Source organism: Chiloscyllium plagiosum, chromosome 40, assembly GCF_004010195.1.
Source record: "Chiloscyllium plagiosum isolate BGI_BamShark_2017 chromosome 40, ASM401019v2, whole genome shotgun sequence".
NCBI lineage: Eukaryota > Metazoa > Chordata > Chondrichthyes > Orectolobiformes > Hemiscylliidae > Chiloscyllium > Chiloscyllium plagiosum.
Window position 1 is genome coordinate 24,285,042 of NC_057749.1, and position 20,028 is coordinate 24,305,069.

Below are 20,028 nucleotides of genomic sequence, written 5' to 3' on the forward strand. Positions count from 1 at the left end.
GAGGTGGCGCCAATGCAGTCATCAATGTAGCGGAGGAAGAGGTGGGGAGTGGTGCCAGTGTAATTACGGAAGATCGACTGTTCTACGTAGCCAACAAAGAGACAGGCATAGCTGGGGCCCATACGGGTGCCCATGGCTACCCCTTTGGTCTGGAGGAAGTGGGAGGATTCGAAAGAGAAATTGTTAAGGGTGAGGACCAGTTCGGCCAAACGAATGAGAGTGTTGGTGGAAGGGTACTGTCGGGGACGTCAGGACAGGAAGAAACGGAGGGCTTCGAGGTCCTGGTCATGGCGGATGGAGGTGTAGAGGGATTGGATATCCATGGTGAAGATGAGGTGTTAGGGGCCGGGGAAATGGAAGTCTTGGAAGAGGTGAAGGGTGTGGGTGGTGTCTCGAACGTATGTGGGGACTTCTTGGACTGGGGGGGATAGGACAGTGTCGAGGTAGGTAGAAATGAGTTCAGTGGGGCAGGAGCATGCTGAGACATTGATTTTCCTGCTCCTCGGATGCTGCCTGAACTGCTGTGCTCTTCCAGCACCACTAATCCAGAATCTGGTTTCCAGCATCTGCAGTCATTGTTTTTACCTTGTTGGATCCTAGTGTCACTCAGTCTCGAATTCTCCCTCTTACAGTTTCAAAAAGCAGCGTTATCTCGCACTGCTCAACAATATGCAACGCTTGATTTTCAAGTTCTCTCTCTATTATTCACTCGTAGCAGTCCAACCATGACCTCAGTTTGTAGTCTGAAAATAAAACATACGTGGACTCTTACATCAGAGGAGCTCAGGGTTTGTGAAGACAGAGGCAGAGAAAATGTTTTGAGTGCAATATGAATCTCCTGCACAGTATCGCACTTGGTGTCTCACCCAGATGCTCCCAGTTTACTGGGTTTGTCCAGCACTTTATGCCATTATTATGTTGTTTTTCTTGCTCAACTGTTAAATGGATTTGGGAATCTGGGTAAAGGACTTGCATTTAATAATTTTGATTAGCTTTACAACACCAAGCAGCTCTCCAAAGGTGTGGAATAATATCTCCGAACAAGTTGATTAGAAAATATCAACAACGCAAGACTTGGGTGACTGTCTGTGTGGAGTTTGCACATGCTCCCCACGTCTATGTGGATTTCCACCGGGTGCTCTGGTTTCCTCTCACAGTTCAAAGATGTGCAGATTAAGTGGATTGGCCACGGGAAATGCAGGGATGCTCTTTGGAGGGTTGGTGTGGGCTCGATAGTCTGCTTCACCGGATACACTGGGGATCCTGTTTTTCTGTTCTAACTCAAAACACCACCTCGTGCAGAGCAAGCTGAGTGTGATTGTCACATTCTCTGAGGCTTGGAAGTGCCTCCAGAAGCTGATGTTGCTTTCGGTCGTAATCTAGGAGAAATTCTAATGCCACCTTCCTCTCTTGGGTTTTCCAGGAAGCCAGTTCTTGTATTCGACGCACGCCTGGACCCTCCTCAGCGCTGTGGTGGAAAGGGCTGCTGAGCAGGATTTCTTACAACTCATGAAGAAGCTGTTTTTGGATCTTGACATGCTTCAGACAGTGCCAGATGAACACGAGCCAATCATATACAACCGAGCAAGGTAGTCTCTCCCGCTTCCCAGATTTCCCAAATCCTTAAATGAACAAGCGGATGGTTTTCCTTGAGCTAGTGAATTGTCTTCCTTCTCCTGTTTCTTACCTGTAGATGGCAGTGTGCCTCCATGGCGAGGAGCCATAGCCAGGGATTGAAGTTGAGGGCTCTGATGGTACTTCTCGCTCAGAGCGCTGGCAATGCCCCAGTCATCTGACTGAGCACAACAGCCCCCCTGGGGTCTCCTGGTTATTCGGTCCTGTTATACTCCCACTCCCTTGTCCTGGGCCCTGAAAGGAGTGAGACCCAGTGAGCATACTCAGCTACTGAGTGATCAGTGCATGAGGCTGTCGCTTGTTATGGACTAGGCCCGACCCCTCAAAACATTCTTAAGCAGGTGACCCAGACCATAACTTTGCCATTTGTTTCGGTAATGTGGATATTCCTGGAGTGAATTAGCTGATGCAACTGCCAAGTTTGAAACAAACAGATTTTATTTACAAAATTACAGAATGAACCACAAAGCACAGAAAATAGAATACTGGATAACTTGTCCTATCCAAAACCCCGACAGACTATCCCAACTTAATGACGCTGTTCCGAAAATACTTGCAACAGTCCCAATAAACACACCCCTTAGCACAAAGAGTAAAAATGAAACAAATCAGGGCTTACACGCTTGAAGTTAGAGAGAGATAGTACCCAGCTGTACTAGTCCCATCAGCCTTTCTTCACACACGTTGCTGCTGAACTGAGTCAAAAACTCTCATCTAAACGAAGGCTAGTTACACAGCTAGCTGGCCACTCCCCTTTGATTATACCAGAATCTTTTAAGACATGAAAGCCTTAGGCCAGAAGCATTATCTGTCGGGGGTAAACTAAAAAGGGCCCCAATAAACCTTTCAAATCCAGCCTAGTTGGAGCCTGGCCAATTACCCTCCCTCTGGAAAAAAACCTCAAGGGCACAGTAATCTTTAAAAAGACCACTGTCGTGACAGGCTGCAGTGCAAATGAGGAACTGGAAAGGTTACCAATGACTAGGTTGGAATGGCTGTGGAAAGGAAAGGTAATGGCATGAATTAGAGACTATCATAGCACTAGAATGCTGAGCATGACCAGGTACGTGTTCCAGTCAGTCCTTTTGGAGTAAGGGGAATGATGGGAGTTGGGGAGGCCATTTGTTGCCAAGTGTAAAAAGTTATTATGTGGAACTTCCCTGTCTATGGAGGATGACTAGTGCATCCATTCTGTTTGAGAATTGGAAGGGATACAAAGCAGTAAGGATTCAATACAGAATTAGAGATAAAAAAAACCCCTGTAGATTCTGGATTCCAAACTAGACAGGCAGGAGGCTGGAAGAACACAGCAGGCCTGGCAGCATCAGGAGGTGGAGAACTCAATGTTTCAGGCATAGCCCCTTCTTCATCTAGTCCTAAAGAAGGGTTATATCTGAAACGTTGACTTCTTCGCCTCCTGATGCTGCCTGACCTGCTGTGTGCTTCCAGCCTCCTGTTTGTCTACTAAGGATTCTGTACAGTTGTTAGAGGCTGCATACACATTGAGATGTAAACCTTCAGCCTGATAGTGCACAATGTAATCACTCAATAATCAGAGGGCCAGTGCTATGCAGAGAATTAACTCGATATCTGGGCATTATATCTTGCAGGAGAAAGTGAGGACTGCAGATGCTGGAGATCAGAGCTGAAAATGTGTTGCTGGAAAAGCGCAGCAGGTCAGGCAGCATCCAAGGAGCAGGAGATACGACGTTTCAGGCATGAGCCATTCCTGAAGAACGGCTCGTGCCCGAAACGTCGATTCTCCTGCTCCTTGGATGCTGCCTGACCTGCTGCGCTTTCCCAGCAACACATTTTCAGCATTATATCTTGCAAGCAATTGTTGCCGCTGGATACTGATGAGAAGAAAGTTCATGCTTTTCCGAGCACTTTTTACATTGTCAGGGCATCCCAGATTGCTTCATAGCCAATGAAGAACATCACTGAAATGCAGTCATTTCAATTTGATGATCAAAAGGCCTTAGAAAGAGCAAAATGATGAGCAACACCTGTTTTATCTGTGAAGTTGTTTGAGGGGTAAGCATTGGTTATCAGAGGAACTCTTGCTTTTCATAGAACAGGCTCTTTCTTAACAATGCAACCTGTAACATCTCATTTGAAAATCAGTGCCTCAGTAAGAGTGATGCACTCTCAGTGCATCATGGCGTTGTAATGTCAGCTGAGATGTTGTATCAAACCCCTTTGACTATGGCTTGAGCCCACAAACCTCTGGCTCAGATCAAACGGTGCTCCCTTTGGAGAGATGATAGTAACGTCGCTGGACGAGTGATGGAAAAGGCTCGGACTAAAGCTCCAGGTATTCAGCTTCAAATCCCATCCCTGCAGCTGATGAATTTACATGCAGTTAGTTAATCAGGAATATAAAGCTAGTCTCTGTAGTGATAACCAAAGGTCGATCATCAATGATTGTTAAAAACCCCTCTGGCTTACTGTTGAGAAGGGAATCTACTGTCCTCACCAGGTCTGGCCTGCATGTGACTCCAGACCTTTCGCAATACGGTTGACTCTTAACTGCTGTCTGAAATGGCCCTCCAGATCTCCTTTGCAGGTTCCCACAACCCCATCATTTCCTTTTTACAGAGACTCTGATTGGAACGCGTAACTGGTCAAACTCAGCACTCCGGTGCTATGGCAGTATGACAGTCTCTCATTCACACCATTACCTTTCCTTCCTGCAGATTTTATGTCCTAGTCGTTGGTAACCTTTCCAGTCCCTCGTTCTCATTGAAGCTACAACCTTATGGACAATTTGGAATGGGCAACAATGCTAGCCTTCCCAGTGATGCTCATATCCCATGAACAAAGTAACCTGATGCTTGAACAATGACTATTAACCCAGTCACAACAAATGATTATTGTTACGTTAGGTCTTCAGTGCAATTGTGATAAGGAACAGCACCTGGAAGGTCAGGTGCTGTCCTTGACATTTACTGCGGATCCCAGACCCTGTTGCCATTCCAGCTGCTGGAGGGTAAGGACTTGGATTTTCTCCAAATGCAGTTATAGAGTCACAGAGTCATGCAGATTTACAGCACGGAAACAGATCCTTCGGTCCAACCTGTCCATACCGACCAGATATCCCAACCCAATCTAGTCCCACCTGCCAGTGCCCGGCCCATATCTCTCCAAACCCTTCCTATTCATGTACCCATCCAGATGCCTTTTAAATGATGCCTTTTAAATTGTACCAGCCTCTGCCACTTCCTCTGGCAGCTCATTCCATACACGTACCACCCTCTGCATGAAAAGTTGCCCCTTAGGTCTCTTTATCTTTCCCCTCTCACCCTAAACCTATGCCCTCTAGTTCTGGACTCCCCCACCCCAGGGAAAAGACTTTGTCTACTTATCCTATCCATGCCCCTCATAATTTTGTAAACCTTTATAAGGTCACCCTTCAGCCTCCGACGCTCCAGGGAAAACATCGCCAGCCTGTTCATCCTCTCCTTATCCTCCAACCCTGGCAACATCCTTGTAAATCTTTTCTGAACCCTTTCAAGTTTCACATCATCTTCCCGATAGGAAGGAGACCAGAATTGCTTGCAGAATTCTAACAGTGGCCTAACCAATGACCTGTACAGCTGCAACATGACCTCCCAACTCCTGTACTCAGTACTCTGACCAATAAAGGAAAGCATACCAAAAGCCTTCTTCAGTATCCTATCTACCTGCGACTCCACTTTCAAGGAGCTATGAACCTGCACCAAGACGAGAGCATGTAGCCCCTTGTTACAGTTTTTCTGTCATCTCCACTTTCTTGGCTGTGCCACTGGGGTCGGACTGCAGATGTAATCATCAGGACTGGGCCAGAGAAAGCTGACCCGCAATAACTTAGTAACGTCGGGTTCCAAACTTGTCAGTGCCTTCACTGGGAACAGGAACATGTCAGAAGTTATTATCTTTCCCGTAACTCCTTAAATTGTGCCACTGCCGAACGTGTGAAATTGTATCCATCGATCATCGACAAATGTTGACAGGGGCATGTTGGGCTGAACAGTGGAAATTCCTGATGCTCATCGGTCCAAGAGATTAGAACGGGCTAACAATGTAAAACAATGTCATTCTGATGTAGCAACAATGTGAAACCCGACTGATATTTCAAGACTGACATTTGGCTCATAAGCAGCTGCTAGTGACGCATCCCTCGAATGTTTAACTCACTCCAAAGTTAATGTCTCCCATCTGTTTCCATTCCTCTCCATCGCTTAGTTGGCAGCATCATATAGTCTTCACTCCATGTGGTGCACTAGAGAAAGTGTCCATGCATGAATTCAGTTGCATGCTTCTGTCTGTGTGTTATCCTCTCCTGTATATAGTGTTCTGGGTGACATCCCGTACTCTCCTGCTCTTCATCAACACCAGAGTACAGGTTCATTGATCAGTTAACTCCTTTGTGAGATCTTGCTGAGGGCAGATTATTTTCTCGTGTAACACTGAATTTCAACAGTGTGGAGGCAAGCCATTCGGCCCATCAAGTCCACACCGACCCTCCGAAGAGCATCCCACCCCCTTATACCTGTAACCCTGTATTCCCCGTGGCTAACCCACCTAGCCTGCACATCTCTGGACACTACGGGTCAATTTAGTGTGGCCAATCCACCCTAACCTGTGTGGAGTTTGCACTTTCTCCCCGTGTCTGCGTAGGTTTCCTCCGGGTGCTCCGGTTTCCTCCCACAGTCTAAAGATGTGCAGGTCAGGTGAATTGGCCCTGCTAAATTGCCCATAGTGTTAGGTGCATTAGTCAGGGATAAATATAGGACAGGGGAATGGGTTTGGGTGGGTTTCTCTTCGGAGGGGCGGTGTGGGCTTGTTTCCACACTGTAGAGAATCTAATCTAACCTGCACAGCTTTGGACTTTGGGAGGAAATTGGAACACCAGGAAGACACGGGAAGAATGTGCAAACTCTATACAGAGGCTGGAATTGAACCCGGGTCCCTGGCACTGTGAGGTAGCAGTGCTAACCACTGTGCCGCCCCAACAGTGACTCAAGGGAAACTTGCATTCACATAGCACCTTTTACCTTTTGCAGTCAGTCGCTTACTTTCTGAAGTGTTGACACTGCTGTAAGTTAGATACCAATTTGTTACCCTCTGCATCATAAGCTTTTATTTTCTGCAACTGATGACTACTGAGCTTAAAGCTCAGGGGGCATGGGTTCAAATCCTACTCAGTAAATAAATCAGGGAAAGCAGTCTGAGGAATGGTGACTAAGACAACTACCATCGATTGTTGTAAGAAAATACCACCTCACTTATTTCTTTTGGGGAGGAAATCTGCTGTCCTTACCTGGTCTGACCTACATGTGAGTCTAGACTCACAACATAGTGACTCCGAATTGCCCTCTGAAATGATCTCACACACCACTTGGCTTCTGGGAAAATAAGGATGGGCTGACCTTGCCAACATTGCCAAAGGACTCTGGTCATGTTTGCTAAATTTGTTGATGACACTGAGATAGGCAAGAAACCAAGTTTGTGAAGATGTAAAGAACAGAAGGGTATAGATAGTTTAAGTCAGTGGGCAAAAATGTGGCAAATGGAGTATTATATGGGGAAATGTAAAATTGTCCATTTTGGCAGGAAGAATTTTTTTAAAAATCTAAATGGGGAGAAGTTGCAGAGATGTGACATGCAGAGGGATCTGGGTGTCCAAGTGCATGAATCACAAAAAGTTAGTCTGCAGGTGCAGCAAATAATCAGGAAAGCTATTAGAATGCTATAATCTATTGTAAGGGGAATTGAATACAGGAATAGGGAGATTATGCCTCAGCCAGACTTTGCACTGGTACCGAGAGCAGAGTTTCTGACGTGGACTGGGAAAAGGAGCCCCGAGACGTGCAGTGATACAGTGTTGGTGAGAGAGAAACTATAAGAGTTGTATGGGGAAATGAGAGCACTCAAAACCTAGCTAAGTGAAGAGGGGTACAGCAGCAGTTGCACAGAATGTTACAGTGCAGAAAGAGGCCATTCGACCCATAGTGTCTGCAGCAGCTTTCCAAATGAGCATCCTGACTTAGTGCCATTCTCCTGCCTTTTCCCCATACCCCTGCTTATTGTTTTGATCCAATGCCCTTTGAATAGTTTGCTTGGACCTGCCTCCTCCATGTTTCTAGGTTGTACATTTTGTTGCCTAAACGCTCACTGAGCGAAGAAGATTTTTCTCACACCACATTGGCACATCACTTCAAATCAGCCGCGTTCTCGATCCTTTGATGAGTCGGGTCTGCACTTGTACCGATCTATTCTGTCCAACTCCCTCATGATTTTGAAAACCTTTCATCAGATCACTCTGTGCCTTCATCTCCCCGAGGACAGTGCTCCCAACCTCCCCAACCTGAAGTTAAAACAAAAGGCTCTCAGCAGGAGAGGAGGCATGTTTTAGGATGTATTATACAGCAATGTGTTTTTGAAAGCAGTCATCGTAGAATCCCTACTGTGTGGGAACAGGCCCTACAGCCCCACAAGTCCACACTGGCCTACTGAATAGTAACCCATCCCCCTACCCTATTACTCTGCATTTACCCCTGACCAATGCACCTAACCTACACATCCCTGAACACTATGGGACAATTTAGCATGGTCAATTCACCCGAACCTGCACATCTTTGGACTGTGGGAGGAAACCCAAGCAGAAACAGGGAGCACATGCAAACTCCACACAGACAGTCGCCCAAGGCTGGAATCGAACCCGGGTTCCTGGCGCTGTGAAGCAGCAGTGCTAACCACTGAGCCACCAGCTACAAATTGTCATGAGACATGCAAGAGCAGATTGTCACTTCATACCACTGACATCCCAGCGGTCAGCAACTATGCTCCAACCAGACCCAGGAGACTTGCTTTTCCTGCTCAGGGTCCTCTATGTGGGTCTTGTTTATAGCACTGTCAGCATCACGAGTACCTCACGGCACGGGGAGCAAGGCTGAGGCAGATGACAAGGTGAAAGGGTTGTGAGACAAAGATTAGCAGGGAAGGAGATTTCGGGAGTTAACAGCAGAGGATGGAGAAGGACTTTGGGATGGGGTGGAACATAGAATGTAGAACATTACAGCACAGGAACAGGGCAACATCAAATTAAACTCATCCCTTCTGCTCTCCCTTTGTCCATATCCCTCCATTCCTTGCATATTCATGTGTTTATCTAAAAGCCCCTTGAACGCCCCCATTATCTCTGGCTTCGACCAAGTTTGTGGAGAATGGTTATGACTTTTAATCAGGAGGATGGGGCTTTGGGGAAAAGGGACTTAGGGAGAGTTAAAAGTCAAGGAGTTGGGAGTAGGGAAAGCAGCAGGAAGAGAGTATGAGGAGGAGGGGCGAGGTAATTTGATTAAGTGGAAAGTGGTTGTTGGGAGGGTGCGGGGTTGGATGTTAGTGTGTGGGGTCTGTCCCCCTTGTGCAAGGACAGATCCCATTTCTGGACCATGTCGGAAACTTGGCTCTCGTTACCTTTCTCCCTAACCTTTCTCGGGAATGTGACCCACCTGTTTGCTGTCGCCATGACCCAAAAAGGCTTCACGGGGGGGACTGTGCCCCTGACATGATTTGCAACACCAGGGGGCGTATCTGAGGCATTCAGCTACCAGCTGTGGTCAGTAGCCAGCACTCTCGCCCCTCAGTCTGTGGGCTGTGGGGTTCAAGTGCCAGACACCTGAGACTCAGACTCTTGGCAATACGGAGGGAGTACTACGCTGTCTTTCAAGTGAAACCCTGAACCAAGATCCCCATCTGCCACTTAGGTCAGTGTCAAAGGAGTGTGTGAAGAAAGGCAGAAGGAGTTCTTCCTGTGTTGCATGGCCGTTATTTATCCCTCAAGCAACATCTCAGAAGCAGATTGTTATCATGTTAGTGAGGGAGCTTGCTGTGCTCAAAACCACTGTCTCATTTCCCACTTTACAGTGGTGACTACAATTCATTCGCTGTGCAGGAGTTTGGGGATGTGAAATAAATTGCTATATAAATGGAATCCCACAGAATTGGGGCAGCACAGTGGCTCAGTGATTAGCACAGCTGCCTCACAGCGCCAGGGACCCAGGTTCAATTCCAGCCTCAGGTGACTGTCTGTGTGGAGTTTGTACATTCTCCCCGTGTCTGTATGGGTTTCCTCCCACAGTACAAAGTTGTGCAGGTCAGGGCGAATTGGCCATGCTAAATGGCCCAGAGTGTTAGGTGCATTAGTCAGAGGGAAATGGGTCTGGGTAGGTTACTCTTTGGAGGGTCAGTGTGGACTTGTTGGGCTGAAGGGCCTGTTTCCACACTGTAGGGGAATCTAATCTTAAAAAAGAATTGTGCAGCCAGCGATGGCAATTTGAAAGAGCTTTCCAGCTGGTTCTTTCAGGTTTATCCACAGTGTTGGTTTTAACACAGGTGTAATCACGTGACGTTAATGCAAACTGCTGGAAAGCAGGTTTACAATTTTCTCTTGTGAATTAAAATCACTTGACCACAGTTTTGTGCTGAATTAAGTACAGTGACCGAGGAACACCTTTCACCAGAGCTTGATACACAGCACCCCCAAATGCAAACGAATTCATTTCAAAAGTACCACTGCCTTGTTTTCCAAAGTTACAGGATTTGATTTGAATTGAGTTATTATCAGGTACAGTGGAAAGTTCTGTTCTGTGTGCAGTACAGGTAGATCAAACCATACAAAGCGCATCAGGATAATAGAACAGAGTGAGGAATACAGTGTTACTGCTGCAGAGAAAGTGCACAGAGAGCAAGATTGAACATTAACATTGCTCTGGATCATCAAATATCACAGAATGAGGGAGACCATTCAGCCCATCAAATCTGTTTAGAACAGATTATGCAGTAGTCCCATTTCCCCATAAATATCTCCCTTTTTTTCAGTATTTGTCCAATCCTTTTCAAACAGTATTGAGTCCATCAAACTTTCAAGCGATGCGTTGTAGCTGCTAACGCCCTCTGTCAGACTGTACGGGCAGCTGAGGAATAAATTGAGTTTGCATTTGGGATAGAATAGTTAAGGCTGCAGCTTTTAACTTGATCTTGCAGTGATCAGTCTCCAACAGCAGAGGATGCTGTGTATCAGCTTTGTTAGAGTGGTCCCCATTCACAATGAAGACTGGACTGAATAGGACCAGTCATTGTAAGTGTGTGGCACAGTGGTAGCGACCCTACGTCTGGGCAATCAGGCCTGTGTTCAAGTCCCACCTGCTCTGGATGTGTGTAATAACATCTTTGAACTGATTGATTGGAAAATATCAATATCTGGTGACTGTGAGGAGAAACGGCTTATTTATTGAAACCTACTTCAATCTGAAATGCTTCTGTCAAATCTCCTCATCATTTTGTTGCATTCTCCATGGAAGTCCCTTGTACCTGCTGCACAGCACCTGGAAATCATCTGAGATTTTAGAATCATGCTCCCTCAGTACAGTTCCTCCCTCTGACAGTGTGGAGCTTCCTCACCATTGATCCTCCAACAGTGCAGCACTCCTTCAGTACTGACTCTCTGACAGTGCAGCACTCCTTCAGTACTGACCCTCTTACAGTGCAGCACTCCTTCAGTACTGACCATTCAACAGTGTGGCATTCCTTCAGTACTGACCCTTCGACATTGCAGCACTCCCTTAGTACTGACCCTCTGACAGTGAGGCACTCCCTCAGTACTGACCCTTCGACAGTGCAGCACTCCCTCAGTATTGACCCTCCGAATGTGCGGCACTCCCTCAGTACTGACCGTCCAACAGTGTGGCACTCCCTCAGTACTGACCGTCCAACAGTGTGGCACTCCTTCAGTACTGACCGTCCAACAGTGTGGCACTCCTTCAGTACTGACCGTCCAACAGTGTGGCACTCCTTCAGTACTGACCGTGCAACACTCCCTCAGTACTGACCCTCTGACATTGCAGCACTCCTTCAGAACTGACCATTCAACAGTGTGGCATTCCTTCAGTACTGATCCTCCTACAGTGCGGTGCTCCCTCAGTACTGACCCTCTGACAGTGAGGCACTCCCTCAGTACTGACCCTTCGACAGTGTGGCACTCCCTCAGTCCTGACCCTCTGACAGTGAGGCTCTCCCTCAGTACTGACCCTCTGACAATGAGGCACTCCTTCAGTACTGACTGTCCAACAGTGTGGCACTCCGTCAGTATGGACCCTCCTACAGTGTGGCACTCCCTCAGTACTGACCCTCCAACAGTGTGGCACTCCCTCATTACTGACCGTCCAACAGTGCAGCACTCCTTCAGTACTGACCCTTCGACCATGTAGCACTCCCTCAGTACTGACCCTCTGACAATGAGGCACTCCCTCAGTACTGACCCTCTGACAGTGCAGCACTCCCTCAGTATTGACCCTCTGACAGTGTGGCACTCCCTCAGTACTGACCCTCTGACAGTGCAGCATTCCCTCAGTACTGATCCTCTGACTGTGCAACACTCCTTCAGTATTGACCCTCTGACATTGCAGCACTCCTTCAGTACTGACCCTTCAACATTGCAGCACTCCCTCAGTACTGACTCTTCAACATTGCAGCACTCCCTTAGTACTGACCCTCTGACAGTGCTGCACTCCCTCAGTACTGACTCTCTGACAGTGTGGCACTCCCTCAGTACTGACCGTCCAACAGTGTGGCTTCCTTCAGTACTGACCCTCTGATAGTGGGGCACTCCCTCAGTACTGACCCTCTGACAGTGCAGCACTCTCTCAGTATTGACCCTCTGACAGATGTGGTACTCCCTCAGTACTGACCCTCTGACAGTGCAGCACTCCCTCAGTACTGACCCTCTGACTGTGCAACACTCCTTCAGTACTGACCCTTCGACAGTGCAGCACTCCCTCAGTACTGACCCTCTGACAATGAGGCACTCCCTCAGTTCTGACCCTCCAACAGTGTGGCTTCCCTCAGTACTGACCCTCTGATAGTGGGGCACTCCCTCAGTACTGACCCTCTGACAGTGCAGCACTCCCTCAGTATTGACCCTCTGACAGATGTGGTACTCCCTCAGTACTGACCCTCTGACAGTGCAGCATTCCCTCAGTACTGACCCTCTGACTGTGCAACACTCCTTCAGTATTGACCCTCTGACATTGCAGCACCCCTTCAGTACTGACCATTCAACAGTGTGGCATTCTGACAACGAGGCACTCCCTCAGTACTGACCCTCCAACAGTGTGGTACTCCCTCAGTACTGACCATCCAACAGTGCATCACTCCCTCAGTACTGACCTTCTGACAACGAGGCACTCCCTCAGTACTGACCCTCCAACAGTGTGGCATTCCTTCAGTACTGACCCTCTGACAGTGAGGCACTCCGTCAGTACTGACCCTCTGACAGTGCAGCACTCCCTCAGTATTGACCCTCTGACAGTGTGGTACTCCCTCAGTACTGACCCTCTGACTGTGCAACACTCCTTCAGTATTGACCCTCTGACATTGCAGCACTCCTTCAGTACTGACCATTCAACTGTGTGGTATTCCTTCAGTACTGACCCTTCGACATTGCAGCACTCCCTTAGTACTGACCCTCTGACAGTGAGGCACTCCCTCAGTACTGACCCTTCGACAGTGCAGCACTCCCTCAGTATTGACACTCCGACAGTGCGGCACTCCCTCAGTACTGACCATCCAACAGTGTGGCACTCCCTCAGTACTGACCTTCCAACAGTGCAGCACTCCCTCAGTACTGACCTTCCAACAGTGCGGCACTCCCTCAGTATTGACCGTCCAACATAGTGGCACTCCCTCAGTACTGACCCTCCAACAGTATGGCAGTCCCTCAGTACTGGCTGTCCAACAGTGCGGCACTCCCTCAGTACTGACCGTCCAACAGTGTGGCACTCCCTCAGTACTGACCCTCCAACAGTGTGGCACTCTCTCAGTACTGACCCTCCAACAATGCGATGCTCCCTTAGCACTGATACCCCCCAACAGTGATACAGAGACGCAATGAAGTCTCGTTATCCTAATATTGGGATATATTAACGTAGTGAAAGGATTTGTAGAATTAGGAGCTGTTTCTAAGCAGGAAGAATGTGATCAATGTTTGAGGGTCAATTGAAACTTCTCCATTTTCCTTCTGTTGCAGGCACTATGTTTACAATAAGAAGGGGCGTCTGGTGAACTGCCCATACGTGGACTGCTCCTACAAGTGGGCAGGAGGTGGATTCCTCTCCACGGTGCATGACCTGCTGAGGTTCGGCAATGCCATGCTGTACAGCTACCAGGTGGAGGCGCCGGAGGGCCGAGAGCAGACCCAGCTCCCAGGCTACCTCAGACCGGCCACGGTGAGCATGATCTGGAGCCCGGTGCAGAACACGGAGCTGAGCTGGGACCGAGAGGGCCGTTACGCCATGGGCTGGGGGGTTGTGGAGCAGAGTCAGGAGTATGGGCAGGGTCGATACCGCAGGCACTACCTCAGCCACACCGGGGGGGCAGTGGGAGTTAGCAGCGTTCTGCTGCTCCTCCCTGGTGACCCTCGGGGCAGACCGGTGGGGAGCCCTCCCCAGGGGGTGGTGGTCTCCATTCTCTGTAACCTGCAGTCCGTCAACCTCAACTCCACCGCTCTGAAAATCGCCTTGGAGTTCGACAAGGTCCGAGCAGGTGAGCCTCCCTCTGCGATCTCTGACCCGACCTCCCAATACTAGCCGGCTGACCAAGCAAAGGCCTCGCAACCGCTGAAACACACCTCCACCTCCAGCTGAAGGGACAGAGACAGTGGTGCTTTGAAAATGGTCAGACAGGACCTCCGTTTCAGCTCAGCAAGACGTGTCCACATTTGCCAGTTTTACTGCTTTCTCCTGGGTCTACCTCCAACGATAGAGGAGAGACTCAAGTCAGCACTGATTCCTAGGTTGGACAGGCAGGAGGCTGGAAGAACACGGCAAGCCAAGCAGCACCAGGAGGTGGCGAAGTCGGTGTTTCGGGTGTAACCCTTCCTCAGGACTGATTCCTAGGTTGCCAACTCTAATTGGTCTCTGACCTAGAGGCAAAAACTAGGCACTCTGTCACCTCCAGCCGGTCGTTTTACTCCCTTTTTTTATAATTCAATCATTCTGCATATCCTTTTCTACTGAAGATTTTTATTTAAGGCTGTTTAGGGTCACCGTCTCATACAGCGCAAGAACAGACCTCTTTGTCCAACTCGTCCATGCGGACCAGACTGAGATGAATTCTCATCCCCCAGAGAGTGGTGAACTAGTGGAAATTCTCCCCCTCCAAAAGGGGTTGAGGTTAAAACGTTGAATGTTTTCAAGGAGGAGTTAACTAAGTCATAGAGATGTACAGCACGGAAACAGACCCTTCGGTCCAACCCGTCCATGCCACCCGGATATCTCAACCTAATCTAGTCCCATTTGCCAGCACCCGGCCCATATCCCTCCAAACCCTTCCTATTCAAATATCCATCCAGAAGCCTTTTAAATGTTGTAACCGTACCAGCCTCCACCACTTCCTCTGGCAGCTCATTCCACACACGCACCACCCTCTGTGTGAAAATCCTCTCACCCTAAACCTCTGCCCCCTAGTTCTGGACTCCCCCATCCCAGGAAAAAGACCTTGTCTATTCACCCTATCCATGCCCCTCATGATTTTCTAAACCTCGAAAAGGTCACTCCTCAGCCTCCGATGCTTCAAGGAAAACAGCCCCAGCCTGTTCAGCCTCTCCCTATAGCTCATACCCTCCAACCCTGGCAACATCCTTGTAAATCTTTTCTGAACCCTTTCAAGTTTCACAATCTTAGGGATCAATGAGTATTGGGAGAAAGCAGGAGCACAGGACGGAGTTGGACGATTAGCCATGATCATATTGAATGGCGGATCAGGGGCAGAATTGCCTCCTCATGCTTCTATTCTTGAGGTTTCTGTGTTTCTTCCTCCCTAATAATGTTCAGGAGATTAATCCTTCGTGTCCTGGTCAAGGGAATTGTCATCTCTTTGACCTGGAATTGTTCTTACAAGCAGGCAATGGATGATCTGATTTTCTTTATCTCTAACTGTGCCTCCATCCAGGTGAAGGATTTTATAAATCGACGTTTTTTTTTAGACAAAATCCAAATATTATGCAAAGAAATGTATTTTTAACTCAGTCCAGCAGTTTTGTAAAAGATGACATGCAAACTGAATTTTATAAACAAAGAATAGTGCAGTTTCTGGAAAATTGGAGTGAACTACCAGAAAAGCTGGTTAAATCCAGATGCTGTTTTTAATGTGCTGGGATTCCCCAGGGAGGGAATTCTGTTCATTTTTTCCTGCAAATGTTTGCTTTCACAATTCATTAAAGCTTCTAACTTCCTGCCATTGAGTGTTGTTTGATAGAAAGTGTGTTTTATGTCACTACAGTGCCGAGTTAATGTCACTGGACTATTTAATCCAGGCTGATGTTCTGGGACATAGGTTAAATCCCAGCGCCACGCTTAAGTTTAATTAGTTGATGGTTGGAATTAAAAGCTGGTCCCAGTAACGGTGACAGCAACTACCAACACTTGTTGCAAAAGCCCATCTGGTTCACCAGGGAAGGAAATCTGCCTTAGTGTGGCCTCCTAATGACCCAGCAGTGCTCTGAAGCTACATCACAAGTCACTCTCTTCAGAGGGGAGGGGTCACAAACGTTGGCCTTCCTACTGATGCCTGAGGAAGAGTAAAACCAGATATTTATACATCTCGTTCTGACTTGGTTGTTCTTGCCCTGGTATCCCCTTGGTTATCGATGATGTCATGCCCTCAGTTACCATGGTATCTCCTTGGTGACTATGTTGTGCCCTCATTTGCTGTGATGTCTTCATAGTTACCATGGTGTCCCCTCAGCAACCTTAATGGTCCCTCAGTTACATGGTGTTGTGCCCTTTGTTACTATCTCATGCCCTCTGTTATCATGGTGTCTCCATGGATGCCTGGTCATGCCTTTGTTTACCATGGTGGTTCCTCTGATAAAATGGTGTCTCCATGGATGCCTGGTCATGCCCTTGGTTACCATGCTGGTTCCTCTGATAAAATGGTGTCTCCATGGATGCCTGGTCATGCCCTTGGTTACCATGGTGTTTCCTCTGTTAACATGGTGTCTCCATGGATGCCTGGTCATGTCCTTGCTTACCATGATGTTTCCTCTTAACATGGTGTCTCCATGATTGCCAGGTTATCATGGTATCTTTTCTGTTTCTACGGTGTCCCTTTAGATACCATGGTGTCTAACTGGATAAGTTTTGAAACAATTGAGGGAAAGCACGTTTTGGTGAATTTACTGCTCAGTTTCTGAGAGATGATTACAGTTTGGAATATCCTTCCTCTTCAAAGACTGACAAACTATCTCCCTGGTGGGAGGATCAAGAACAAGAAAACATCATCTTAAAATAAGTGTTGGGCCCTTCAAATCAGTGAATACGTCTTCAACCAGAGGGAATGAAAATCTGGAATTCTCCACCCTAAATGATGTTCACGTTGGAGGACATTTGGAGCTTTCAAGACTGAGGACAATATTTGTTTTATTTGGAAAAGGCATCAAGGGTTAGGGGTCAAAGTGGGCAAACAGAGTGAAGATACAATCACAGAATTGTTAGGCAGAAGGAGGCCATTTGGCCCTACACTGGCTCTGTCACCTAGCGCAAATTTCCTATCTTTTTCCATTATCCCTGCACCCCTTTCTATCCAAATAACCCTCCAGTGAATGCTTCACTTGACTCTGCCTCCAACACATTCCCAGGCAATGTGTTCCACAATCCGCTACTGAATGGCCTGAGAGACGGAGAAGGCTTGTCCTACCCCAATGACTCCAGGAATTCCCAAATATCTTGGGAGTCCTAATTTAGGACTTAGCCATCAATTGAGCAACAAATCTGTCCAAATTTAAACAGTCACAACAGCAAACATGGCAAGCCCAGTACATCAGAAGTCAGAAAATGCTGGAGAAACTCAGCTGGTCTGGCAGCGTCTGCGGAGAGAAAGCAGAGTTAATATTTCAGGTCCAGTGACGCTTCTTCAGAATTGGGACATCGCAAGCCAGTTCTGAAGAAGGATCATTGGACCCAAAACGTTAACTCTGCTTTCTTGCCACAAATGCTGTTAGATCTACTGAGTCTCTCCAACAATTTCTGATTTCCAGCAGTTCAATGGGGATATTTTTTGTAAGAAATCAGACCAAGTGACCAGAGGGCCATCTGCTGAGTTCATTTTCTCCAAGGGTCTGAAGTCAGCATCAAACAGGAAAGATGCGTAATACTCAGGGATATCAAGCTCTCCGGTCATCACCAGAAAGCCTTCTTGCATCGACACATATTTCTTCCAAACAAATGGGTGGCACAGTGGTTAGCACTGCTACCTCACAGCGCCAGAGACCCGGGTTCAATTCCTGCCTCAGGTATCTGACTGTGTGGAGTTTGCACATTCTCCCCGTGTCTGCGTGGGTTTCCTCCGGGTGCTCCGGTTTCCTCCCACAGTCCAAAAATGTGCAGGTTAGGTGAGTTGGCCATGCTAAATTGCCCGTAGTGTTAGTTGTAGGGGAATGGGTCTGGGTGGGTTGCTCTTCAGAGGGTCGGTGTGGACTTGTTGGGCGGAAGGGCCTGTTTCCACTCTGTAAGTAATCTAATCTAAAATCAATTCATATTGCATAACACAGCCTGGAGCCCAAACTGAACCTCTAATGCGGTACTGCAGGAGTGCTGCACTGTCAGAAGTTCCATCTTCAGGTGAGGTGTTCAAGCAAAAGCCCTCTTGTAGGCGGGAATGACCATCCCATGGTTTTGTTTTGAAGGAAAGTTCACCCAGATATTTATCCCATAATGCAAATCACGAAACGTATCACTGGTTTCAGATGCTGCTGTGCACTAACTGACTGGTGTAATTTATACAATGCCGCAGTGTTGACGTTTCCAAAGTCTTGAACTATGAAGTTTTTCATGACATCCTGGAGCTCAAAAAAGTTGCTAGATAAATGCAATTTTGACTTTCCCCTTCATTTTTACATCTTAGAATAGAATAGAATATCATTTATTGTCACGCACTCAATACAGAAGTGCAGGAGTACAGTGACAAGCTTATAATGTCACCTCTTAATGGTACCATCTTGGGGACAACACATCTGTGTACAAATCTTAGATACTAAAAGAGGAATACAAAAGAAAAGAAATAGCATTACTTTACAGTGATCCATAGTATAAGTTAGAAATAAGACGTAGTTAAAAGAATAAACATTACAGTGCAGTGGCTCAGCACAGGGGTTCTACGCGTGGTCTGATCACCTGTGCCAGACATCAGTCCAACAACTGTCCCTGCTCCACTCCGGGCCTCCAAGCCTCTCCACTCCAAGCCGCTCCACTCCGGGCCTCCAAGCCGCTCCACTTCAGGCCTCCAACCCGCTCCACTCCGGGCCTCCAACCCGCTCCATTCCGGGCCTCCAACCCGCTCCACTCCGGGCCTCCAACCTGCTCCATTCCGGGCCTCCAACCCGCTCCACTCCGGGCCTCCAACCCGCTCCATTCCGGGCCTCCAACCCGCTCCACTCCGGGCCTCCAACCTGCTCCATTCCGGGCCTCCAACCCGCTCCAATCCGGACCTCCGCTGCTCCATTCCGGGCCTCCAACCCGCTCCAATCCGGACCTCCGACCCGCTCCACTCCGGACCTCCAACCCGCTCCACTCCGAGCCTCCAACCCGCTCCACTCCGAGCCTCCAACCCGCTCCACTCAGGGCCTTCAGCTTGCTCCACTCCGGGCCTCCAACCCGCTCCATTCCGGGCCTCCAACCTGCTCCATTCCGGGCCTCCAACCCGCTCCACTCAGGGCCTCCAACTCGCTCCACTCCGGGCCTTCAGCTTGCTCCACTCCGGGCCTCCAACCCGCTCCATTCCGGGCCTCCAACCCGCTCCACTCCGGGCCTCCAAACCGCTCCATTCCGGGCCTCCAACCCGCTCCACTCCGGGCCTCCAACCCGCTCCATTCCGGGCCTCCAACCCGCTCCACTCAGGGCCTCCAACCCGCTCCACTCCGGGCCTTCAGTTTGCTCCACTCCAGGCCTCCAACCCGCTCCACTCCGGGCCTTCAGCTTGCTCTGGGCGGCACGGTGGCACAGTGGTTAGTACTGCTGCCTCACAGCGCCAGAGACCCGGGTTCATTTCCCGCCTCAGGCGACTGACTGTGTGGAGTTTGCACGTTCTCCCTGTGTCTGCGTGGGTTTCCTCCGGGTGCTCCGGTTTCCTCCCACAGTCCAAAGATGTGCAGGTTAGGTGAATTGGCCATGCTAAATTGCCCGTAGTGTTAGGTAAGGGGTAAATGTAGGGGTATGGGTGAGTTGCGCTTCGGCGGGGCGGTGTGGACTTGATGGGCCGAAGGGCCTGTTTCCACACTGTAAGAAATCTAATCTAATCTAAGTAATCTAATCTAATCCACTCTGGGCTCCACTCCACTCCACTCCACTCCACTCCGGG

General features: G+C 48.5%; 2 protein-coding genes across 3 annotated transcripts in view; one reads left to right on the top strand and one right to left on the bottom strand.

Moving 5' to 3' along the window:
- lactb (lactamase, beta) overlaps nucleotides 1–14,930 on the top strand; it is a 38,680-nt gene extending 23,750 nt beyond the window's left edge. Inside the window, exons 6-7 of the mRNA XM_043680130.1 lie at nucleotides 1,424–1,589; nucleotides 13,703–14,930. Coding sequence (XP_043536065.1) covers nucleotides 1,424–1,589; nucleotides 13,703–14,261 — 725 coding nt within the window. The 3' untranslated portion in view covers nucleotides 14,262–14,930. The remainder of the gene's footprint in view (nucleotides 1–1,423; nucleotides 1,590–13,702) is intronic.
- A 3,204-nt stretch (nucleotides 14,931–18,134) lies between these two features.
- LOC122542624 (armadillo repeat-containing X-linked protein 4-like) lies at nucleotides 18,135–19,715 on the bottom strand. Of its 2 annotated transcripts, none has more exons than XR_006309833.1 (2): nucleotides 19,188–19,715; nucleotides 18,135–19,120 (listed from the first exon to the last, which is right to left on the bottom strand). XR_006309833.1 is itself a non-coding variant. In XM_043680602.1 (2 exons), exons 1-2 carry the CDS (start codon nucleotides 19,493–19,495, stop codon nucleotides 18,766–18,768), a joined length of 525 nt encoding a protein of 174 aa, XP_043536537.1. In that variant the 5' UTR covers nucleotides 19,496–19,715; the 3' UTR covers nucleotides 18,135–18,765. The 2 variants fall into 2 exon arrangements, 1 of the variants encoding a protein (XP_043536537.1); XM_043680602.1 differs by having other exon boundaries at nucleotides 19,326–19,715.
- Nucleotides 19,716–20,028: the final 313 nt, after the last annotated feature.